Source organism: Falco peregrinus, chromosome 1 (genome assembly GCF_023634155.1).
Source record: "Falco peregrinus isolate bFalPer1 chromosome 1, bFalPer1.pri, whole genome shotgun sequence".
Classification (NCBI taxonomy): domain Eukaryota; kingdom Metazoa; phylum Chordata; class Aves; order Falconiformes; family Falconidae; genus Falco; species Falco peregrinus.
The window spans coordinates 58,449,340-58,467,176 of NC_073721.1; the positions used below are offsets into that span (position 1 = coordinate 58,449,340).

General features: G+C 48.7%; 1 protein-coding gene across 4 annotated transcripts in view; it reads right to left on the reverse strand.

Moving 5' to 3' along the window:
• Positions 1 to 713: 713 nt before the first annotated feature.
• TYRO3 (TYRO3 protein tyrosine kinase) overlaps positions 714 to 17,837 on the reverse strand; it is a 42,284-nt gene continuing 25,160 nt past the window's right edge. For all 4 annotated transcript variants that reach the window (XM_055817493.1, XM_055817486.1, XM_055817498.1 and 1 more), the window contains 10 exons: positions 16,590 to 16,719; positions 15,645 to 15,745; positions 14,489 to 14,584; positions 12,117 to 12,197; positions 10,335 to 10,427; positions 9,489 to 9,610; positions 9,077 to 9,186; positions 7,571 to 7,730; positions 6,045 to 6,181; positions 714 to 3,179 (listed from right to left, as the gene is read on the reverse strand). In XM_055817493.1, the coding sequence (XP_055673468.1) occupies positions 2,804 to 3,179; positions 6,045 to 6,181; positions 7,571 to 7,730; positions 9,077 to 9,186; positions 9,489 to 9,610; positions 10,335 to 10,427; positions 12,117 to 12,197; positions 14,489 to 14,584; positions 15,645 to 15,745; positions 16,590 to 16,719 (1,406 nt within the window). In that variant the 3' untranslated portion in view covers positions 714 to 2,803. The remainder of the gene's footprint in view (positions 3,180 to 6,044; positions 6,182 to 7,570; positions 7,731 to 9,076; positions 9,187 to 9,488; positions 9,611 to 10,334; positions 10,428 to 12,116; positions 12,198 to 14,488; positions 14,585 to 15,644; positions 15,746 to 16,589; positions 16,720 to 17,837) is intronic.

The following is a 17,837-nucleotide window of genomic DNA, read 5'->3' on the forward strand; positions in this document are numbered from 1 at the left end:
TGCGTGTGAAAGGATTATATCATCATTGGAACCAGGTCCGAGGGGCATCACTGGACAATGGAACCTTAAAATACTAACTAAATCAGCTGCTTCGTGCTTCAGAAGTCATTTTTCCTGCATTGCAGATGGGGGGTGAGCGCTCGTACAGTTTACCATCACTCTTCCTCTCTGTGAGCTGGCAGGCAGAGGGCGTGCAATGTGCTGCTTGCTGATGAAGAATAAAAGCGTGAGGTATGGCTTTTCTTCTCTGCAGGCTGGAAATCCAGGGGCTCTTTTATGTTGCGCTTGGAACACTTGACTCAGCAGCTGAATTTTACCCACCGCCTCCAAAGCTCCCTTCCACAGAGAGCGCTGCCAGCAGCTGGATGGGTGCAGGCAACAGTTTGCAGGCAGGAAGTGATGCAGTGGTTTTGCATTCCCAGGTAGGATGCAGCACATCTCCCCAGGCTTCCGCACAGTGGTGGCCACAGAGCTCAGCTCTTTGTGGAACCACTGGCCCACACCCACCAGATTTCAGCCTTCAGTCTCCAGGTTGGAGCGATGCAGAGTAGCTGCCGCCTGGGGAGGCCCAACGTTCTGTGCCTCCAGAAGCAGCTTAATCCTGCTTGGTGAAGGGAGAAAGACGCTTTGAGCTGGGGGCTGGCAGCTTCACGATGCCTCCACCCAATAAGTGAGCACCATCACAAACTGCGCCGCAGGTAAGAGGCTGTGACTCAGACACAGTACATGTTTTATTATTAAAAACTGCATAAAAACTAAAGACATGCTTCCCAAAGTTAGAGTCTGTATGTACATCTGCGCTTCCCAGGCAGCTGCAGGGAGCATAGCCGCCTGCCCTCGCTGCAAACGTGCACGGCACAGGTTTTTGTTACCCGTTGTTAGGTGTTATCTTTTCACCTGCATTTACAGCATTCCAGCTAATGTACCCTGTACCGCCTGGGGTATAAGATGGTGCAGTTCGTGTCTGCGACTGAGAAACTGTCCTGAACTCCTGCAGACATCTGTAGGACATCACTGTTCAGTAGGAAACTTTACAGAAAGGACCCATGCCCAAGCCCCAGGCTGAAATTCCCCTTCCCTAGGAAGTGTTCTCACTAAGGGCTAAAACTGGACCTGGATTTCATAGTTGGTCCCAAACCTTACAATATGCAAATACTGGGCATCGAAGGGTGGAGTGTTCTGATACCAAAACCTGCCATCTCATTGGATTTATTGGTCCCACCTCTGCCAATTCAGCAAATGATGGCATTTGTGGCATTCGCTTCTGAGGAAGAGCAATGTGGAATCCTAAGTCTTGTGATACTGCTGAGTTTTCAGCACACTGGAAATAAAAGAAATTAAGATCTAGAAAATACTTAGCAGAAGTAGAGTAAGATGTAACCGCACCTCCTCACTGGGAACCACTGCACAAAACAAATGCTGATTTACAGTAAAATATTAAATTATTAAAAACCACACAAGCGCTTGCAGTTATAGTGAGTCAGACATGCTGATTGGAAAACAGAACAAAACCCGAAGAGCAAAACCATTAACCTTGCCCTGTCTGGAAGGCTGCAGTGATACCAGGCGATGTTCTGATGTGACTTCTACAGCATGCCAGAAGACCTCCCTCACAGGAGGGCCAGTGGTTCTCAAGCTCTTTCACCACGAAGACTCTCACTTGAGAAGACGAGCTTCCAGCTGATGATCCCTTCCCTCCAGCACGCGCACACACACACACACACACACACACCCCTTCCCAAAACAGGTTTCACTTCACTACAGCAGCTACAGGACTTACTTGAAAAAGTCATAGGACTGTTAAAAGATGAAACAAATCCTATTTTAAAGCAAATGCTGAATCCTGCTCCCCGCTGAAACTGAAGCAAGTCTGCCATTCTGTATTTAAACTGTCTCCTTCTCTTCCTGGAGGGCAGCACTTAGCATTAATTAGCACGGTTTCCCCATACTGCTGTTAAGTCCTCTCTACACTGTTTCCTTTCCATCCCTTTGAAGTTGGATTCTGTCCTCACACACGCCAGCTGCTCTCCCTCCCATCACATTTTAATGCCAGCTGCAAGTCTAGTCAGGCCTGAACTGGCATCAAACAGACGAAAAAGAAAGATATAAAAGAGGTACGTGGGGTGATGAGGGATGCTGGATTTTCATTTTTTTTCTAATTTCATCACACACCAAAATGTCTGAAGCCCTTAAAAGAGCCCTGGTCTGAGGAGGCAGCAAGTGTCACCGCATGAAATAAGCCAGATGTTCAAATTCAGTGCTGGATAGAAGCAGATCTGCAGATTAGTTTGAGAACCACTGAGGTAGACAAAAAGTCTAGGCAGTGCTGCTGAGTGAACACAAGGGGAATTCTGCCCTCTTGGCCTGAATGATAGTGTAAATACCCACTAGTGCTTTCAGAGACACCAGTCCTGAAGTCACACAGCCAGGATCGACGACAACATCCACACAAGAGTGAGCACTGACTGAACAGAAGGTGTATTCGGCTCTGCTCCAGCAGTCAGTGAGACGGAGCAGAGCACAGACTGACTGACCACCTCAGCTCTGAACACCTGTCAGAGGGATGTGATCGACCTGTAACCCTCCTGCCCCCCTCCCCCAAATCCAAGGGGTCGCTGGGGTCCTTCCAAGCAGTCTGCCGCTGCAGCCCACACAGGTGGCGAAAGCTACAAAAGCTGCCCAGGAGCTCTGGCCAGTGCTGTTCAAAGCCGTTTCAGATCTGGCACCAGAGCCCCAGGTGAGACGGCACCGCGGCTGCACACATCCCGTCCCAGGGAAGCAAAGTGTCACTGCTATGTACAGGCTAACAGCTCCTCTCTCCTTCTGTCTCCAGCTCATACAGAAGGCTTTTGTCCTCCCCCTCCTGCCCATCTGGATGCCTTTCACCCTCGGCATCATCTCCAAGGCACAAGGGGCTCATGATGTAGCGATAGTCACTTGTGACAACAGCAGCTGCCCCAGCCACGGTCTCATCACTGTCCGTGTTTCCAAAGGAGGCGTGAAGGGCAGGGTCACTCGCAGACGCCTCTTTGTCCTTCCCAATGTTGACATAGAGAGGATCTTGACTGGAAGAGAGCGTGGACATCCTCCCCCGAATCATTTCCAGCTGGGACCGGAGCACTCCAAAGCTGGGACGTAGCTTGGGCTCAGGATGCCAGCATCTGCACATGAGATCGTAGCTGCAAAATACAGGGAGACAAGAGCGCTGAGAAGCAGAGCAGCCACCCCCTGCACCTCTGAACCAGGGCTCGTGCAGCCCAGCAAGCACAGACACTTTCCCCCAAACACATTGGCTTTGGCCTTGCACAGCTGGCAGCACGTGTGCAGCCACTGCGGATCTAGTTCCTTCGTCCTTCGCGTTTTCAAAGGCATTCTCATTTTGGTCAAAATCATTATTTAGACATTACCAAAAACCCCCAAAGCCCTGTCAAAGGATGCTGAACTTCTTGGTAAAAATCTCGTTCCACTGTCTCCGGAGAGCTACAATACAGTTGAGCGTGACACCGCCCAGTAACAGCCTTGGAATTTATTCGCAAAAGGCGTCTCAACAGCCTCTGCCACAGCTGAAGCCACCCCTCCGAATTCTAGTTCAAGAGCAGATAAAGCACAGGAAGAACAAAAACAGAGATCCAGCTGTGCGGGGTGCAAGTTCTTTCCGAAATATTCTTTTTTCACACGGCGCTAACTCAGCGCTCCCATAACGGAGGTGTGGTGCTGGGGCTGCCCGGTGGGTCGCCAGCGGTGCTGGGAGGAGGCACAGCGGGTTTGCTCGGGGCTCCGCGAGGAATTGGCAGCAGCCTCACTGCTGGAAGCGGGATGCTGGAACAGCCCTTCCGCTCCAGAGGCTCCAGAGCCACCCCTGCTACGCAGGAGGTGCGTTCGGCACCGCAGAAGATGCATTCAGCGCTATTACCAGCCTCAGGCCCTGTCCTGCAGCACTTCTGCTGTGGCCAGACGCCAGCTGCCTCAGCCCTGGTTGCCGGAGGGCCGGTGTGAGCAGGCTCAGCTGGTTGCCCAAGGGCCAGTGTGAGCAGACTCGGCTGGTGCTCGCTCGTGGCCTCCCGCTGGAGCCCATGGGCTGGAGCACAGCCGGAGCCATTGTCCTCCTCCTCTTTGTGCATCACCCACAAGACTGGCAGCTGCATTCCTACCGCGTTACTGTTGCCAGTTCTGCAGGGAACAGGAACAAAGCACAGTACTGGCACTGAAAAACACCGCAGACAAACGAACCTCAGTTAAACTTGCAAATGGAAAAAATCTGATATGGTTTTTGCTGGGAAAGAAAGCATTTCATGATGGCTTTTATTTTTTTGTGTCCCTCGCTTGCTATCAGCTTTACAAGACTATTTTTGATCTCACACTAGATTTACAGAAAGCTTCTATGGTTCAGCTGTCTTAATCCTGATTTACATCCCTCACAAAGAGTAGCAATAACTCTAAATGCTCCAGATAAAATAGAAACTTCATATTCTGGGGCACCAAATTAAATGCTTTTTTATCCTTGCTGGCAAACAGTAGAAATTCATTTGAAAGGTAGAAAACTACTGGCTGTACTGAATCAGCCCGAAAGTCCATGTGCACCAGTACCCTGGCCCAGTATTCAAGTGGATGCTTGGGGAAACCACATAAGCTGGGGGTGAGCACGTAGTGAGATCTTTCTGGTGTATTCTCTCAGGTCTCAATAACCTGTAGCTCAAGGGCCTCTCAAAATGGAGGCTGTACCTTCTTAGGTTTTTTGGATGCATTTTTCTTCAACGCCTAGCAGGGTTTTGAATCTCTTCTCTACTTCTGGTGCCTGTAACATCCTATGGCCACAAGCTCCGCAGCCCGGAACCAAAGCTACTCACAGCAGTCAAGATGGGAGACGTATAATCAATTTAAGCAGTGGTACAACTATGTTTTCATCTAAACTTGGGAACAGTTCAAATGAACTGCTGAGGAGACACAAGTGTACAGCTTTAATGACAAGAGTACGGATGATTCCCTATGTGGAAAAAAGGCCGGGGAAAGGAAACCACATGAAGTAATTCACCATCAGCAGGAGGGAGAGGGAGGAAAGGGGACTTCACATTGCCCATTTTGCACACAACGAATGGCTCGAGAGAGCCACTCAAGTCAGTGCTCGTGGCTACGTCTTGCTTTGTGATGACACAGAGAAAACAGAGGCTCACTTGGGCACTCAGTGGAATGATTTCACCTTGTCCGGACCGGGCAAGCTTTTACCCCAGGAGAAGTTAGGGTGACACTCCCCGGGTGACCTCAGCCCCATGCGTGGACTCCAGGGAACTCCAGCCACCACCCACGCAGCAAGGGTTTCTGAGCAAACATCTCACAGGACCTGCTGGCCAGGCACGGTCCCTTGGCCGCAGGACTGCGGCGGGAGCACAGGCTGCGGCATGTGGCTGCCTGCTCCCCCATGGGCCACCCGAGTCTTTCCTGCCAGGCTGAAAATGTCTGAAACCAGTATCTGCAAGGTCGTCCCGCTTTGTTTCCACCTGTAATTTAAGGTGGGACACTGATCTATAGAACCTTAGAACCTCCTATTTGCTCTCTTCTCTTTCACCCAGCTATATTTGTAAGAGTAGTACATTCAATTTGGAAAACTGGGCCAAGGTCTGAAAGACACATGCAGGCCACTGCCTCTGTAATCCAGTTTCCTCGTAGTCTTGCTAGATCTCTTCTCTCTTCAGCTTTCAGGGCGTGCCATGAAACTCATCTCTTTTCTCAGATGCTGGCCTGACAAGGTAGGGAGCAACGAGGGTCTGGAAACACAGTTAACAGTTTCCACAAAGCCAAGAGCTGTGCATGTTGACACTGCTCAATCCCTTGAGCCAAGTTAGCTGCTCGGGTAGCTACCACAGGTTCCAGGGAGCTCTGCCAGCAGCGAGTATCTGGTAGCTAACCCAGAGACTTTCTAGTGAATGCCTCTCTGTACTGGAAAGTGGATAGATTCAGATCAGCATCCCAGCCAGCTGCCCCCGTTTCCTTCCAGCGAGCCAAACTGCCCAAGGAATCACACATCAGCAGGGCAAGGAAGTACTCACACATCTTCCAGGCACTCTGGTGGCTGCTTCAGCCTGTTCCCGCTGATGAGGTAGTTGTAGATTTCTGCATTCTCAATGCCAGCATAAGGGGTTTGCCCTCGGGTCACAATCTCCCACATGGTCACCCCAAACGCCCACTGAAAGGGAACAGCACACAGAGCAAGTGAACAGACCGTTCCCTGCTCACTGGGGCAGGGTTTCAGCACACCCAGACTGTGCCAACCCTCCCGGTCCGCAGTAATGTCACGCGAGTGGCAGCAAAGCAAGGACTACTCAAGCTCTAGCCCAAAAACAAAGAATGACCCATCAGACGCTGCTGGTGCTCACACATCACCTTGGGAGACAGCTGAAGGCCCTGCCTGGCCCCATCCTGCAGTGGAACAGGGGAGGATTTGGGAGCTACTGCTGCCTTCCACCTGCAGACCTCTCCCCAGTGTCTCCTACCTCTGGTTCTTTAAGGTATGCAGCATCAGTTTCGTGGTTCCCAGCTGTAAGATTTTGGGTTGGGCCTCACAAACCAGTTTCTTAATTTGCTGAGCCACATTCTGAGTTACTGGAAATGTACAGGCACAAATGAAAGCAGAGTTCAGCCATAAGCAGGGCAAGGAACAACCACTTACGGCTCACATTCATTTGTGCTCTACGCTGCAGCAGTCGTACTTGTACGTTTAAACTGAACTGCAAGGTTTGCCTGGTGCAAAAAACTATTGTTTTCATAAGCAAAACGCTGGCCAGTGCCTGTTGTGAGCTGGCTGAACTAGCCTTCACTCAACAGCGTCTACAGTGGTTACAGCCATCGCTCGGCAACACAGCAGCCAGGTTACAAGGCGCTCTCAGTGATCTCTTCGGGGACACCGTGACATGTATAACTGGCAAGGCAAGTCCACAGGCCCGAAGGACAAAACCAGTGTGAAACCAGCTCAAAAGACAGCAAGGAAGAGGGGAGGAGGTATCAGAAAGGAAAAAAACCCCAACAACCCGAAGGGAAAGGAAGCAAACACTTCAGATGAATGGGTTTAGTTTCACTCCCCAGGGGTGAAGTTATGGGAAAGCGTGTGTAAGCACTGATATATCCAGAATCTATGAAGTTCCACCAACGCCTGCTGAAGGATAGAGCATCTCTGCTGCACTGGTACATGAGCATGTGGGTTACGTGCACTTCAAATGTCACCTACAAACTCATGCAGAAGTGAAAGGAAAAAAAGTAAGAAAGAAGAGACTGCATAGAGAGGGAAAGGAAGAGGAGAAGGGGAAAAGCGAAGGACAGGATGGGGATAAGCACTGAAAAATGAAGGACCAAAGGACAGGAGGAGAAGAGTTCATGTCTTCTGTCATAAGAGGCTCACACGTATTTTTAGTCTTGAGTTCTGACAGCACACAAGGCAGAGTTAGCACTGTGCCTCAAACACACGGCAAACTCCCTTTCCTATCACTGGGGCCTTCTCCCACCCTCAACGAACAGAGGAGGATTCCTCCGTTTCAGCAGGAATACAAGTGGTCCCTGAATGCATCAGAGCAAAACTCACCACATCACTGTGTGTCGTGTACAGATTATCCGCCAGACTTTCCAGAGCAAGCCACTTCACCGGCAGCTTGGAGGCACAGCCCTGACGGTAGTAGTCTCCACTGTAGATCTTCTTAGAAAGCCCAAAGTCTGCAACGCTCACGTTCATGTTCTCATCCAACCTAAGGGGAAGTTTCCATGACTGAGAAAAGCATATATTGGCTATGTCAGGCAAAAAAAAAAGTGACATCCAGGGAACTGAGGTATAAAGTTCACCAAGTATTACCCAGAAGAATCTACTTGAAGACCAATGTGAAATAGTTTAGTGGTCTCGGTCAGTTCCTTGAGACTAACAGGGAGATAATTAGGACTAAGGAAGTAAGGAAATGGCTACACCTAGATGATCCACCCTGTTACACCAAGTGAACTCGTACTTTCTGTAGTTCCCAAGATTATCAGAGCACATTTGCAGTGCCTGCTGCTACCACTAAAGCCTGTGCTCTTATTTTTTATATACAAACAAATATAGATATTTATTATATTTTTTATATATATAATTGCCTGTATAGGCAATTAAAAAACCACAGGGTTCCTGCCCAGACTGCCTATTACAACTGCCCCAACTTGATCTGCAACGTCTTCTCTCCAGGCCTGGTTAGTGGTCTGCATTGCTCTTTCACCCACTTAAACCTACACAGGTTGGTGGATGGTGTCCCTGCCCACGGCAGGGGGGTTGGAACTGGACGGTCTTTTAAGTCCCTTCCAAGCCAACCCAACCCATTCTATGGTTCTACGACAGTGCAAGGAGAGCCCACAAGGGCTGCATGCTCCCAGCCCCATAAAGGACCCCTTGCTTGTCCCAGATGTGCCGAGATAGGCACTCAGCTTCCTCTGGAGGAACTCTGTATTTTTCAGATGTTTAAAAATGGGAAATCGGTACAGACTTCTCATAGATGTCAAAAGAGGCTAACCCATCATTTTTCACTATGACTATCAGGCTCCTGTCTGTACGTCTGAACATTCAAACGCCTTTGGAAATCTGTGCCTCATGGTGGATTTTACCAGTTGTCGTGGGTTTGCTCAGAGGCAGAGTTCTGTCTGCCAGGATGGGCTGTTCCTTACTCCATTCTCAGGAAAGCAGCAGAGTGGATAGGATAAAAAAGGACTTTTCCTCCCTTCAAAGCAGGCGAGGCAGTTTGGGGACAAGAACAGCAATGTGGGATCATCCAGTGTGCTCACCATGCAATTATTTCTAGCGACATTCCCCACAAGCTTTCAGGGAAATTCTATGTTTCTTACACTGTAATAACAAGTCCTCAAAACAGACACAAGAAATACAGACTTCAGGTTACCATAGAAGTTCCTTTCTCCCAGCAGAGCCAAACCCATTCTCTCCCGTTGGCTACGTTATGCTGCGGAACAAACAGCCCATGCTGACACACAGCCATCAGAGTGACTAATTCCAAACACATTGTAATCAGCTGCATAACACTGTGTGCAGACCAGTGATGACTCATGGGTCACTTACATGCAGTTCCGAGCTGCAAGGTCCCTGTGTATGAAATTTTTTGAGCTCAAGTACTCCATCCCACTGGCAATGTCAATCATGAACTTGAGGAGTGTCTGAACAGGCAAGTTCTGAAAGAAAGGACAATTCAAGTTCTGTTCCTGGAAACTTCCAAGCAGGTATGACAAAACCGCAAGACTTGCTGCTAGCTTACTGAGCAGGTACGGAGGATATAGGGAGGGGATGGCATGGAGGAGTTGGTCCTCAGCACGTGTGGAATGAAATACTTCAGCGTCACATCTCACAACTTTCCCTGGTATTCAAGTCCAGTCATCTGCCAATGCGCTTGGGAGGCCAACCCTGAGCTGATCCGAGTACACCCTCTGAAAATGAATACCCTCCCAGAAGAAATTCTACAGTAAGACAGACTTACAAAAGGGTTTTCGCCAATCCGTGACATCAGCAGAAATGCATGAAGGTCTCCATGCTTCATGAAGGGCAGGATCACCATGGGGATTGGGAGACGGCCCTTGGGACGGCTCCGCAGACTGACTCCTAATGAGGACGCACACAGCAGAGGGGTTTTAGCAAACAGATCAGTCCCAGGGGGAATCTTACAGGCTGCTGTGCCTGTCTCTGACAAACTTGGAGGAAAATGTGGAGTTTTGGCGGGTAGGTTCCACGCTCCAAGCTCCTTTGCACGGCTTCATGCCAGGAGGTGTTAAGACACCTATAACCCCACTTACTTCGGGGGCAGCACTAAGCACCTAGTGCCTCTCAGCTCTCCTCGCAGGACCAGCTACAACTGCTTCCAGGATCCCTCCAGACCAGAGAGCCCCAAACCCCAGGCTCTGCAGAGCAGCCTCCGGAGATTGCCTGTGCTCCACAGTGCCCACCCACAAGTGCCTTGTCTCCTCCTCAGTATTCTGGAAAGGCACAATCTCCCCTCCCTCTACCACCCCAGCTGCCCACGCATCACAGCAGTTTAGACACATCTCAGCCAGTCACACCCTCCCCATGGCATCTGCAAGAACCAAAGAAATGGCTTAAATAAGAGATGCTTCCTACCGGTGTCTGCGGGCGGGTGTTGTGAGCGCTCACACACGCTCCACCTGCCTCTAGGCCAGGGAAGAGCCCTGCTGCTACGTGCAGGTCTCCAGGCAGAGCAGAGCGGCTGCGCTAGCCCTGCTCTGGGACAGCATGGGGCTGAGCACGCCAGGCTGCGTGGGACCGCGCGAGCCGGAGGTGCTGTGCGGCATCAGCAGCAGCGCTGGCTTACCGATCAGCTTCGTGACGTGCGGGTGGTCAAACTCCTTCATACACGCAGCCTCTCGCAGGAACTCCTCGATGTCAGTCGAGGTAAAGATGTCCGCTGGAAAAAAGCAGCTGTAAGTTTTCTTCCTCTGTGGGTGGCTCCAAGGGACTTTACAGATAATGACTACCAGAAGCTTGTTCTTTGTGGCACAGCACATCCTCTCAGACCTACAGCCAGATGAGCCAGTTTGCAACAGAGCTGAGCTCCTGGGACGGGCGGCAGGAAGGACACGGTGGGGGGGGATCTGGTAAGCTGGTTCTTGGCTGAGTAAAGACCTGCTGATAGCAGCGCCATTCCCAGCAACAACTTCCCTTGGAAGCCATGCCAATTTGTGTGGGTTAAAGATGTAAGAATTAATTGGCTAAAAGAACTTAAACTACCGTGTTGGGGAGAGGAGACATCACACAAAATTAAAGAACATGTTGAAGCTGAGGAGATGGCCTGGAGTACGGCAGACCCCACTTCATCTCCGGTAAGGATGGCATGAAAGATCAACACTGTTACATCTCTTAGCGTGACTGAACTTTCTAAGGTGCTAGAGCTAAGATTTTGTATATAACCACACCAGCCGGACCAAATTCAGCAGTGACATACATCAGCATAAATTTGGAGTAAATTATTTCTCATTGCTATTACTCCAGATTTATGGAAGTGTATCAGTATAATCAAGAATTAGCCCAGTGGACTGTGGACTACCTCCCCCACTGTCGCTGCTGAATTTCGCAGGAGTCCTCCAGCCCTGCTGCAAGATCAGACCCAGACCTGCAGGGGAGTATTTGCATTATCTGCTTTAGGCAAGTAATTTAAATATGATGCAGAAGACAAAAGTAGATTCCCTTTTTACAGTCCACAGAGAATGAAGGTGCCTCTGGAGGGTGACAGAGTTCCCAAGTTAGATGCCTGAAGGTAGACTGACTACACAAAAGCTTGCAAACTGATTAGAATTATTGTTGGAACTGGATAAAACGATGCAACTTACACTAATGTGGTACTAGTACACTTAGTACAAACCGGTATTCTGTGGCAGCCAAACCCAGCTCCAAGGACAGGTGAGTGCAACTCTGCTTTAAGTCAGTCACAGTTATTTCTGCCTTACAGGCAACAGGGGTGAAATAACATAGGCTAACATACATATATATATATGTGCATATATGCACATACTTGCTTTCACTTATAGCCATCTATTAACTGCTTGTTACAGGCTTCTGCCTGATGAACATGTTATGTACACTCATCAAATGACAAATGAGAAGGGAGTTAGCCCGCATACTCAAAGAGGCCTGACTGAGACGAGTTAGCTTGTTGCTGCATTCAGCCCAAACACTCCTCTGTTGACTCTAGGGTATAAGCTTGGAGGAACACCATCTTCCACCGCTGAGTTAGCAGGGCAAAGCAGACCTTCTGAGCTGTCTGCACCACACGTAGTGCTGTGCTGAATCGAGCAACTGAACGAGATCCTCTGTGAATAGGAGAAGCTGTAGCTACGACTCGGCTTTGGCTGCACTCACCACGTGCCAGGTGCTGTACAAGCAGCTAAGGTGGTTTAGGTCCTTCCCTGAAGAGTTGCTGCTACAAAAAGACTGTCATGAAAGGGACGGGAGACAACATGGGCAGAGTGGCTGAGTGGGAAGCTCAGAGAGGCGTAAAGAGCGTCAGGGGACGTCTGCCGGAGAACAGGACAGGCAGCATTTAGTCTTTCTAAGCTCTCTTCTCTCAAGTACTTCAGGTAGCCCTGCTCCCACTTACCTTTCAGCATCTTCACTGCCACTTTCTGGAAAGAACCATCATCGAGCTTCAGTAGCGCCTCTCGAACTGACCCAAATTCCCCTGTGGAATGACCAGAGCAGGCAGTGAGGGAACAGCTTCTTGTGAAGAAAGCGTGATTCACAGCAGATTCACTCCAGGGGTCCCTGGCAAAGAAGCTGAATAACCATAAGTAACGCAGCCACTGGCTTCATTTTTCATTCCGCAGTTGCAGCCAGCAGCTTCCAGCACGTGTGCGCTGGGGAGAAGGAGCACTCCCCGCAGGCAGAGCCCACTGTCCTGGCAGGTAAAGGAAAACACGAGGGGAGGAGAGCAATCCCCTACCAGATGGGCGACGCAGAGTCAGGGTATAAGCTGGGATCCCAGCAGACACTTCTGGGGAAGCCGCACCCTGGGGGCCGAGTCTGAGCGAGGCTCCGCTCACGGACGGGATGGCTGAGGGAGCCCTCCATGCTGACAGCCCTCAGAGCTGAGACTGGTGCCAGGACTCAACCCTCTGAGACACAATCAGGACTCATCTCCCAAAACTCGGGGAATGACTTCTGTGAATCACAGCTGACCAGACAAAACACAGAACACCTACCTGTGTGTGTGTGATAGGCTAATTCGTGGGAGGAAGTGTTTACCCTGGTGTGTTCGAAGGGAGATAAAGGGAAGTGCGACTGGCCAAACCCTCTTCCAATTATTTTAGCCTGAAGTGGCTTTATAGCACAGCGTAACAGCTTCTCTGCATTAGATCTAGCTCTAGATTCGCGCTCCCTAATTGTGTAACTACTTACTCCGCCCAAAACGCATTGCCATGAGGAACTCTGGTACTGAAAAGAAGGAAGCAAAATATGGCACTCGGGACACCTACCCTAAAAGCATCACCTTTCCACCAGCTTTTCACCAGTATCCTTCCCTACCATGCTTATTTCACAAAAAGCAGGGGATCTGACCAGAAAAGAGGAAAATGGGAAGGAGCAAAAGCATTTAGTACTGCTTCCATATTACGCAGCTGTCGCTCAGCTGCAGTCAGCAGAGCCCAAGGTAATGCACTCATGCCATCTCATAACCTGTGTGCTGCGCGTGGGGCTGGGGCAACGGGGCTGGCAACGCAGACAGATCCCGCCAGCTGCCGTCCTCCCGCCGAGGCCATCCCCTGCACCTCACTGCTTCCCATCTCCGGTTGTCACCCATCATGGGGACAGCCCAGAAGGGTTTAAGCATGATCCCAGAAACTGGCCAAGAGCTGACACCAACAGATGACACAGCTGTTTAACTACTTAAGCCCCCTGAGAGCACTTCTGCAGGAAGGTCATCTTCCCTCTCTGAAAGAAACACATTTGGTCTAGGAGGGATGGAGCAGAAGAATGCTCCCACTAGGAAAGAGTCAAAGAAAACCAGTAAAACTAGTCTTATGATCAAAAAGGAAGCCAAACATTTCAGCTTTCTTTTGCTTATGACCCCTGACTTACGCTCCTCTCTTAGTTACTGGCTTTATCATTACACATTTTCACTTATTTCTGGAGATTGCCTTCAGCTTGAGGAGCAGGGAGGGATGATGCAACAGTTGGCACACGTGCCTGCTGTTTGGGAAACCTAAATGCAAACTCATCTTTTCACACATAGCTTCTGGGCCAATCTTTTAGCTGAAGGTGAGGGAGAAGCATCCCACCTTTACTCTGCTCATCCCCCCTGACCTGAAAACCTCATAAAAATGTTAGGAGCACCTCTGTGGGAGATCCAGATAGCGATCCGGAGTCAGAAGAGCTCCTAAGGACCTGAACTAATATGAACAAACATCAACAAAATTCAGTACCTGTTCCAAATGTGCTTCTATAAGAGCCCAAACTAAAATCTGAAGTCAGACCACCTCAGACATTAAGAATACCTGAAACTGAATCAACTTTTTTTTTTTTTTGAGGGTTTGGAGCATTTGAGATAGATCACTTCTGTCTCTGTATCGTCTCCACCTGTTTAATACTTGATGCATGCTTATGCAAATAAAAGGAATTCTATAGCACCATTCTTGTTAGTTGAAAGAGCAGAAGTTTAACTGAATATTCCTTTGTTTAAATCCCTGAAAGAAATTCACACACCAAGGAATCAACACTACTTTGGAAAGCTGAGTACGGACTGCAGTTCATGACTGTGTAGAGCCATATTATAGGAATGGCTTAGCCAATATCCTCTTAGTTATGCTAAGCCTTTGAAATGTTTTATCCCAGCAGAAGGGAGAATTCCATTTAAATTGCCATCTAGAAGCAGAAGGAGAGAAAACAGGCTGCTTATGATTGTTTCTCCATACTCAGCGGTAAAGGCAACACAAGCGGGACTTTCAGTGTAAAGCCTTGTTCAGCTCTGAATCTTACCCTTGCCCAACATTCTTCCCAAGGTGAACTGCTGTTCCTGGATTAGGACATCTTTGAGTTTTGTCTTCAGCTCATCACTGATCCCTACACTCTCCACTAGAAAAAAAAACAACAAAGGAAGAGTCAAATAAGGGCTACTTAAATAGTCTGCCACAACACCAAGAGTCACCTGTTCTAATCATCTCCAATCCAATTCCCACACTGTAAAAGTAAGCTGGAAAACCTGAAAAAGACAGGGCTGCTGTCCATGTCCTCCAGCCTCACCACAGACAAGGTGCTGATAACTTTCCAGCACATAAAAATGTACCAACAGTACCGAAAGGGAGAGGGGGTGATAACACACCCTTAAACACACCACGAGCAACAGGAATACAGAACTATTGTAAATAACACTGCGAAGACAAAATCCAATCAGAGGGGACACTGACAGACACTGGTTCATACAGCTTCATTAAGCTGATGGAGCTGCACCAGCTTTCAATGACTGGCTCTCAGGCTGTTTTAAGTATAGTTCAAGTCTCACAGTACCCAGCTGAGAGGGCAACATGATGTCCAACGGTTTATGGTGACTAGGTTTGATGGAGAGAGCTCTAAACCCAGGGGACCAAAGTCACAGGCAGTGGGAGCATCGCCCTAAGCCAGCCCTGCCGCACTGCTAAAGAGCCATGTCCTCGCTGAACCAGGAGACAGAAATGGATCTTCTCGACTCTGTCCATGCCTGGGACTCAGTCTCCTGTTTGAGAAGTTACTAATTCCTGGCCTTCCAAGACTGATTAATTGGTTCATGCTTCTAGCACAGCTCAGCACAACGAGTTTAAAGCATATTGCTAATATTGTTAAGCCATATTTATCTCACTGTTTCATAATATTACAGTTGAAGGAGTCCCTGTAGTGTGAAACTGGGGCAGGGGAGTGGCAAATTTATGCCTTGCACTAGTATACACAATGACTGCAGCTGTAATTAACAAGTGCCATTTAATTGGTAAGGCAACAGCAATTCCGGCCTTTCACCTCTGCCATCTGCAGTTTCTAAGCCTCTTTGTAAATCAAACCCATGTTCTTGATCCAAAACATCAGTTTCAGGGAAAACAGAGAGAGCACGGTACACACATGGACACAGCTTCTCAGGCAGAATCACTCCGGTCATTTTACTTACATGTTGCTTCAATGAGCTCCGGGCCCTCCCTGTTGAAAGACCTGGCAGCTCTGAAATGGACTGCTGGATCCCCTCTGCCAACCACGCTGCCAAAGGCATGGCTACAAGGCAGAAAAGACACACAGGGCCATGATTAGAGGGGCCATTCGCTTCTCAAAGGGTGTGTTGAACAGTTACAGATCATTTCTCACCCCTTGCCGTGTAAATATTATGGACTCGGACTCTTTTATTAAAGAGGGGGTAGCTGGAGAGTAGGAACACTGGGGTTATGCTGCCTTGCTGATGCACCTAGAGGGGGCTGGGAGCCTTCCGGAGGAGGGGAATCGCTCATCTGGAGTGCCTGGGAGAAGCTGCAGGTTGGGACAGGTTGCAAGAGTCCCATAAAAAGAAATGCTGCTGTGAGAGTGAGCTCTGGGAGACTCTGAAAAGAATGGGAGCCTTGCTGGCAGCAGGGAGCAACCCACAGCTGTGTCAGAGGCGATGGAAAGGAGACTTTCCTGCGCATCCAGAGGGTTCCGGGCAGTCAGGAAGTTACAAGCAGCTGCTAGACTGAAAACCAGCACGGGATAAAGGACCCAGCCCGTGAGAACACAGAAGATGATTCATCTGTGGGTCTTTTCTCTTTGAACCTCTTAAGCAACAGTGCTAAGGACTTACAGAACCACCTTGATCTAGTTTATATTTCCATATTCTAATAAAGCCCAGCTATTGACCTAACGTTTTTTTCTACTTTACTTTTTGGTGTTCTCATTTTGAAGAAAAGGTAGGGCACCTTTCCTGCTAGTCTTTAAATCCAGGGTCACCCTCAAAATTGTGAAAAAACAGTTATCCAAAGAAAATGCCAGAAGTACTCAATCCCCAATGCTTTTTGAAACACAATTGAGTCAGAAACCACACTAGAGGAGAAAGCAAAGATCTCTCTAACCAGCACAAGACCTCTCTTACCCAAACCGAGTTTCCTTTCTTCTTTTTCGAAGGAGAATAAGAGCCAGGGCAACAGCCGTGACCAGAGCTGTGAGAATGCCCAGCGCTACAGGAACCCAGGACGTCCCATAAGGAGGCTGTCTCTGGCCACCTAGATGATGGAGAAAACACCAGTCAGGAAACAGAAGACTGTCAAAGGTAAACAGACCACACTGGGTTATTTCTTCTTTTTGCTTTTAAATGGAAAAGCCATGCTGCCGGATCTGGTGCACACAGTGGATGGCTGTACACTGGAATTTGGCATAAACAGCCAGTCAGTCACCAGAAAAACTAGCTGTCTCACACAGCAAAGACAGAGCAGATGCACCCAGTTATCCTTAGTTTTCAGCCTCAAGAAAAGGCACTGCTCCAGATTACACTACTTCACATGAGCTCATGATCTAGGGCGCTTTAAACTGGAGTCTCAGCACAAAAAGGTTGCTTAATATGAGTATTTCACCTTGTCCTGTTTGAGGCAGCCAGCAGAACCCTGACCAGGCTACACACAGTACTGCCTAAATGCCAACCAGATAACATTGTGACAGACAATAGAGAAAGAAAATAGTCTCATGGCAATCTGGTTGAAAATATTTACATTTCCTCTCTCACCCCTCCCACAAAGAGAAGCACCCTGTGGGACATGGCATTGGCTGTAACTTCCCAGCGTTGATGGCTCTAACTTGGCTGTAACTTCTCAATGTCTGTCTTCCAAAGAGAAGGTGAATTTTAAAAAGTGCCCTGCGGGTCAAGAAATAAGTTAGCCAGCATGGAGGTTCTGATTCTGGTCTAATATTTGCTCCCAGGATATGTACTTTGGACTACAAACTGTCTACAGAAGAAATGGAGACGCTGCCAATCTGAGTAAGCTGTCAGGGAAGGAAGATACGCATTATGGTTATGAATAAAAGAATATTCTCTATGCTTGGCAAACAACAGATAAATTAATCCAATTCTCTGACAGATTTCTTCTCCAAATACAATTACTAAGGACTAAATGTGAATCTGAACACATTTATTACAATCTAGGATAGCCCCCCTATCTCCAAATTGTTTAAGAGCAAACAAGAACAGGTAACAGATCCCTAAGCGCCGCCTTCACCTTCACGCTCCCTTGCTCACCATCAGCAGTTGGCTGTGCTTTACCACGAGGTGAGGAAGAACCATCTTTTAAGATGTTAAGTAATCCTATTATGTTGTATGTCACAAGAGTGTAAGTAAACCTGTCCTTAA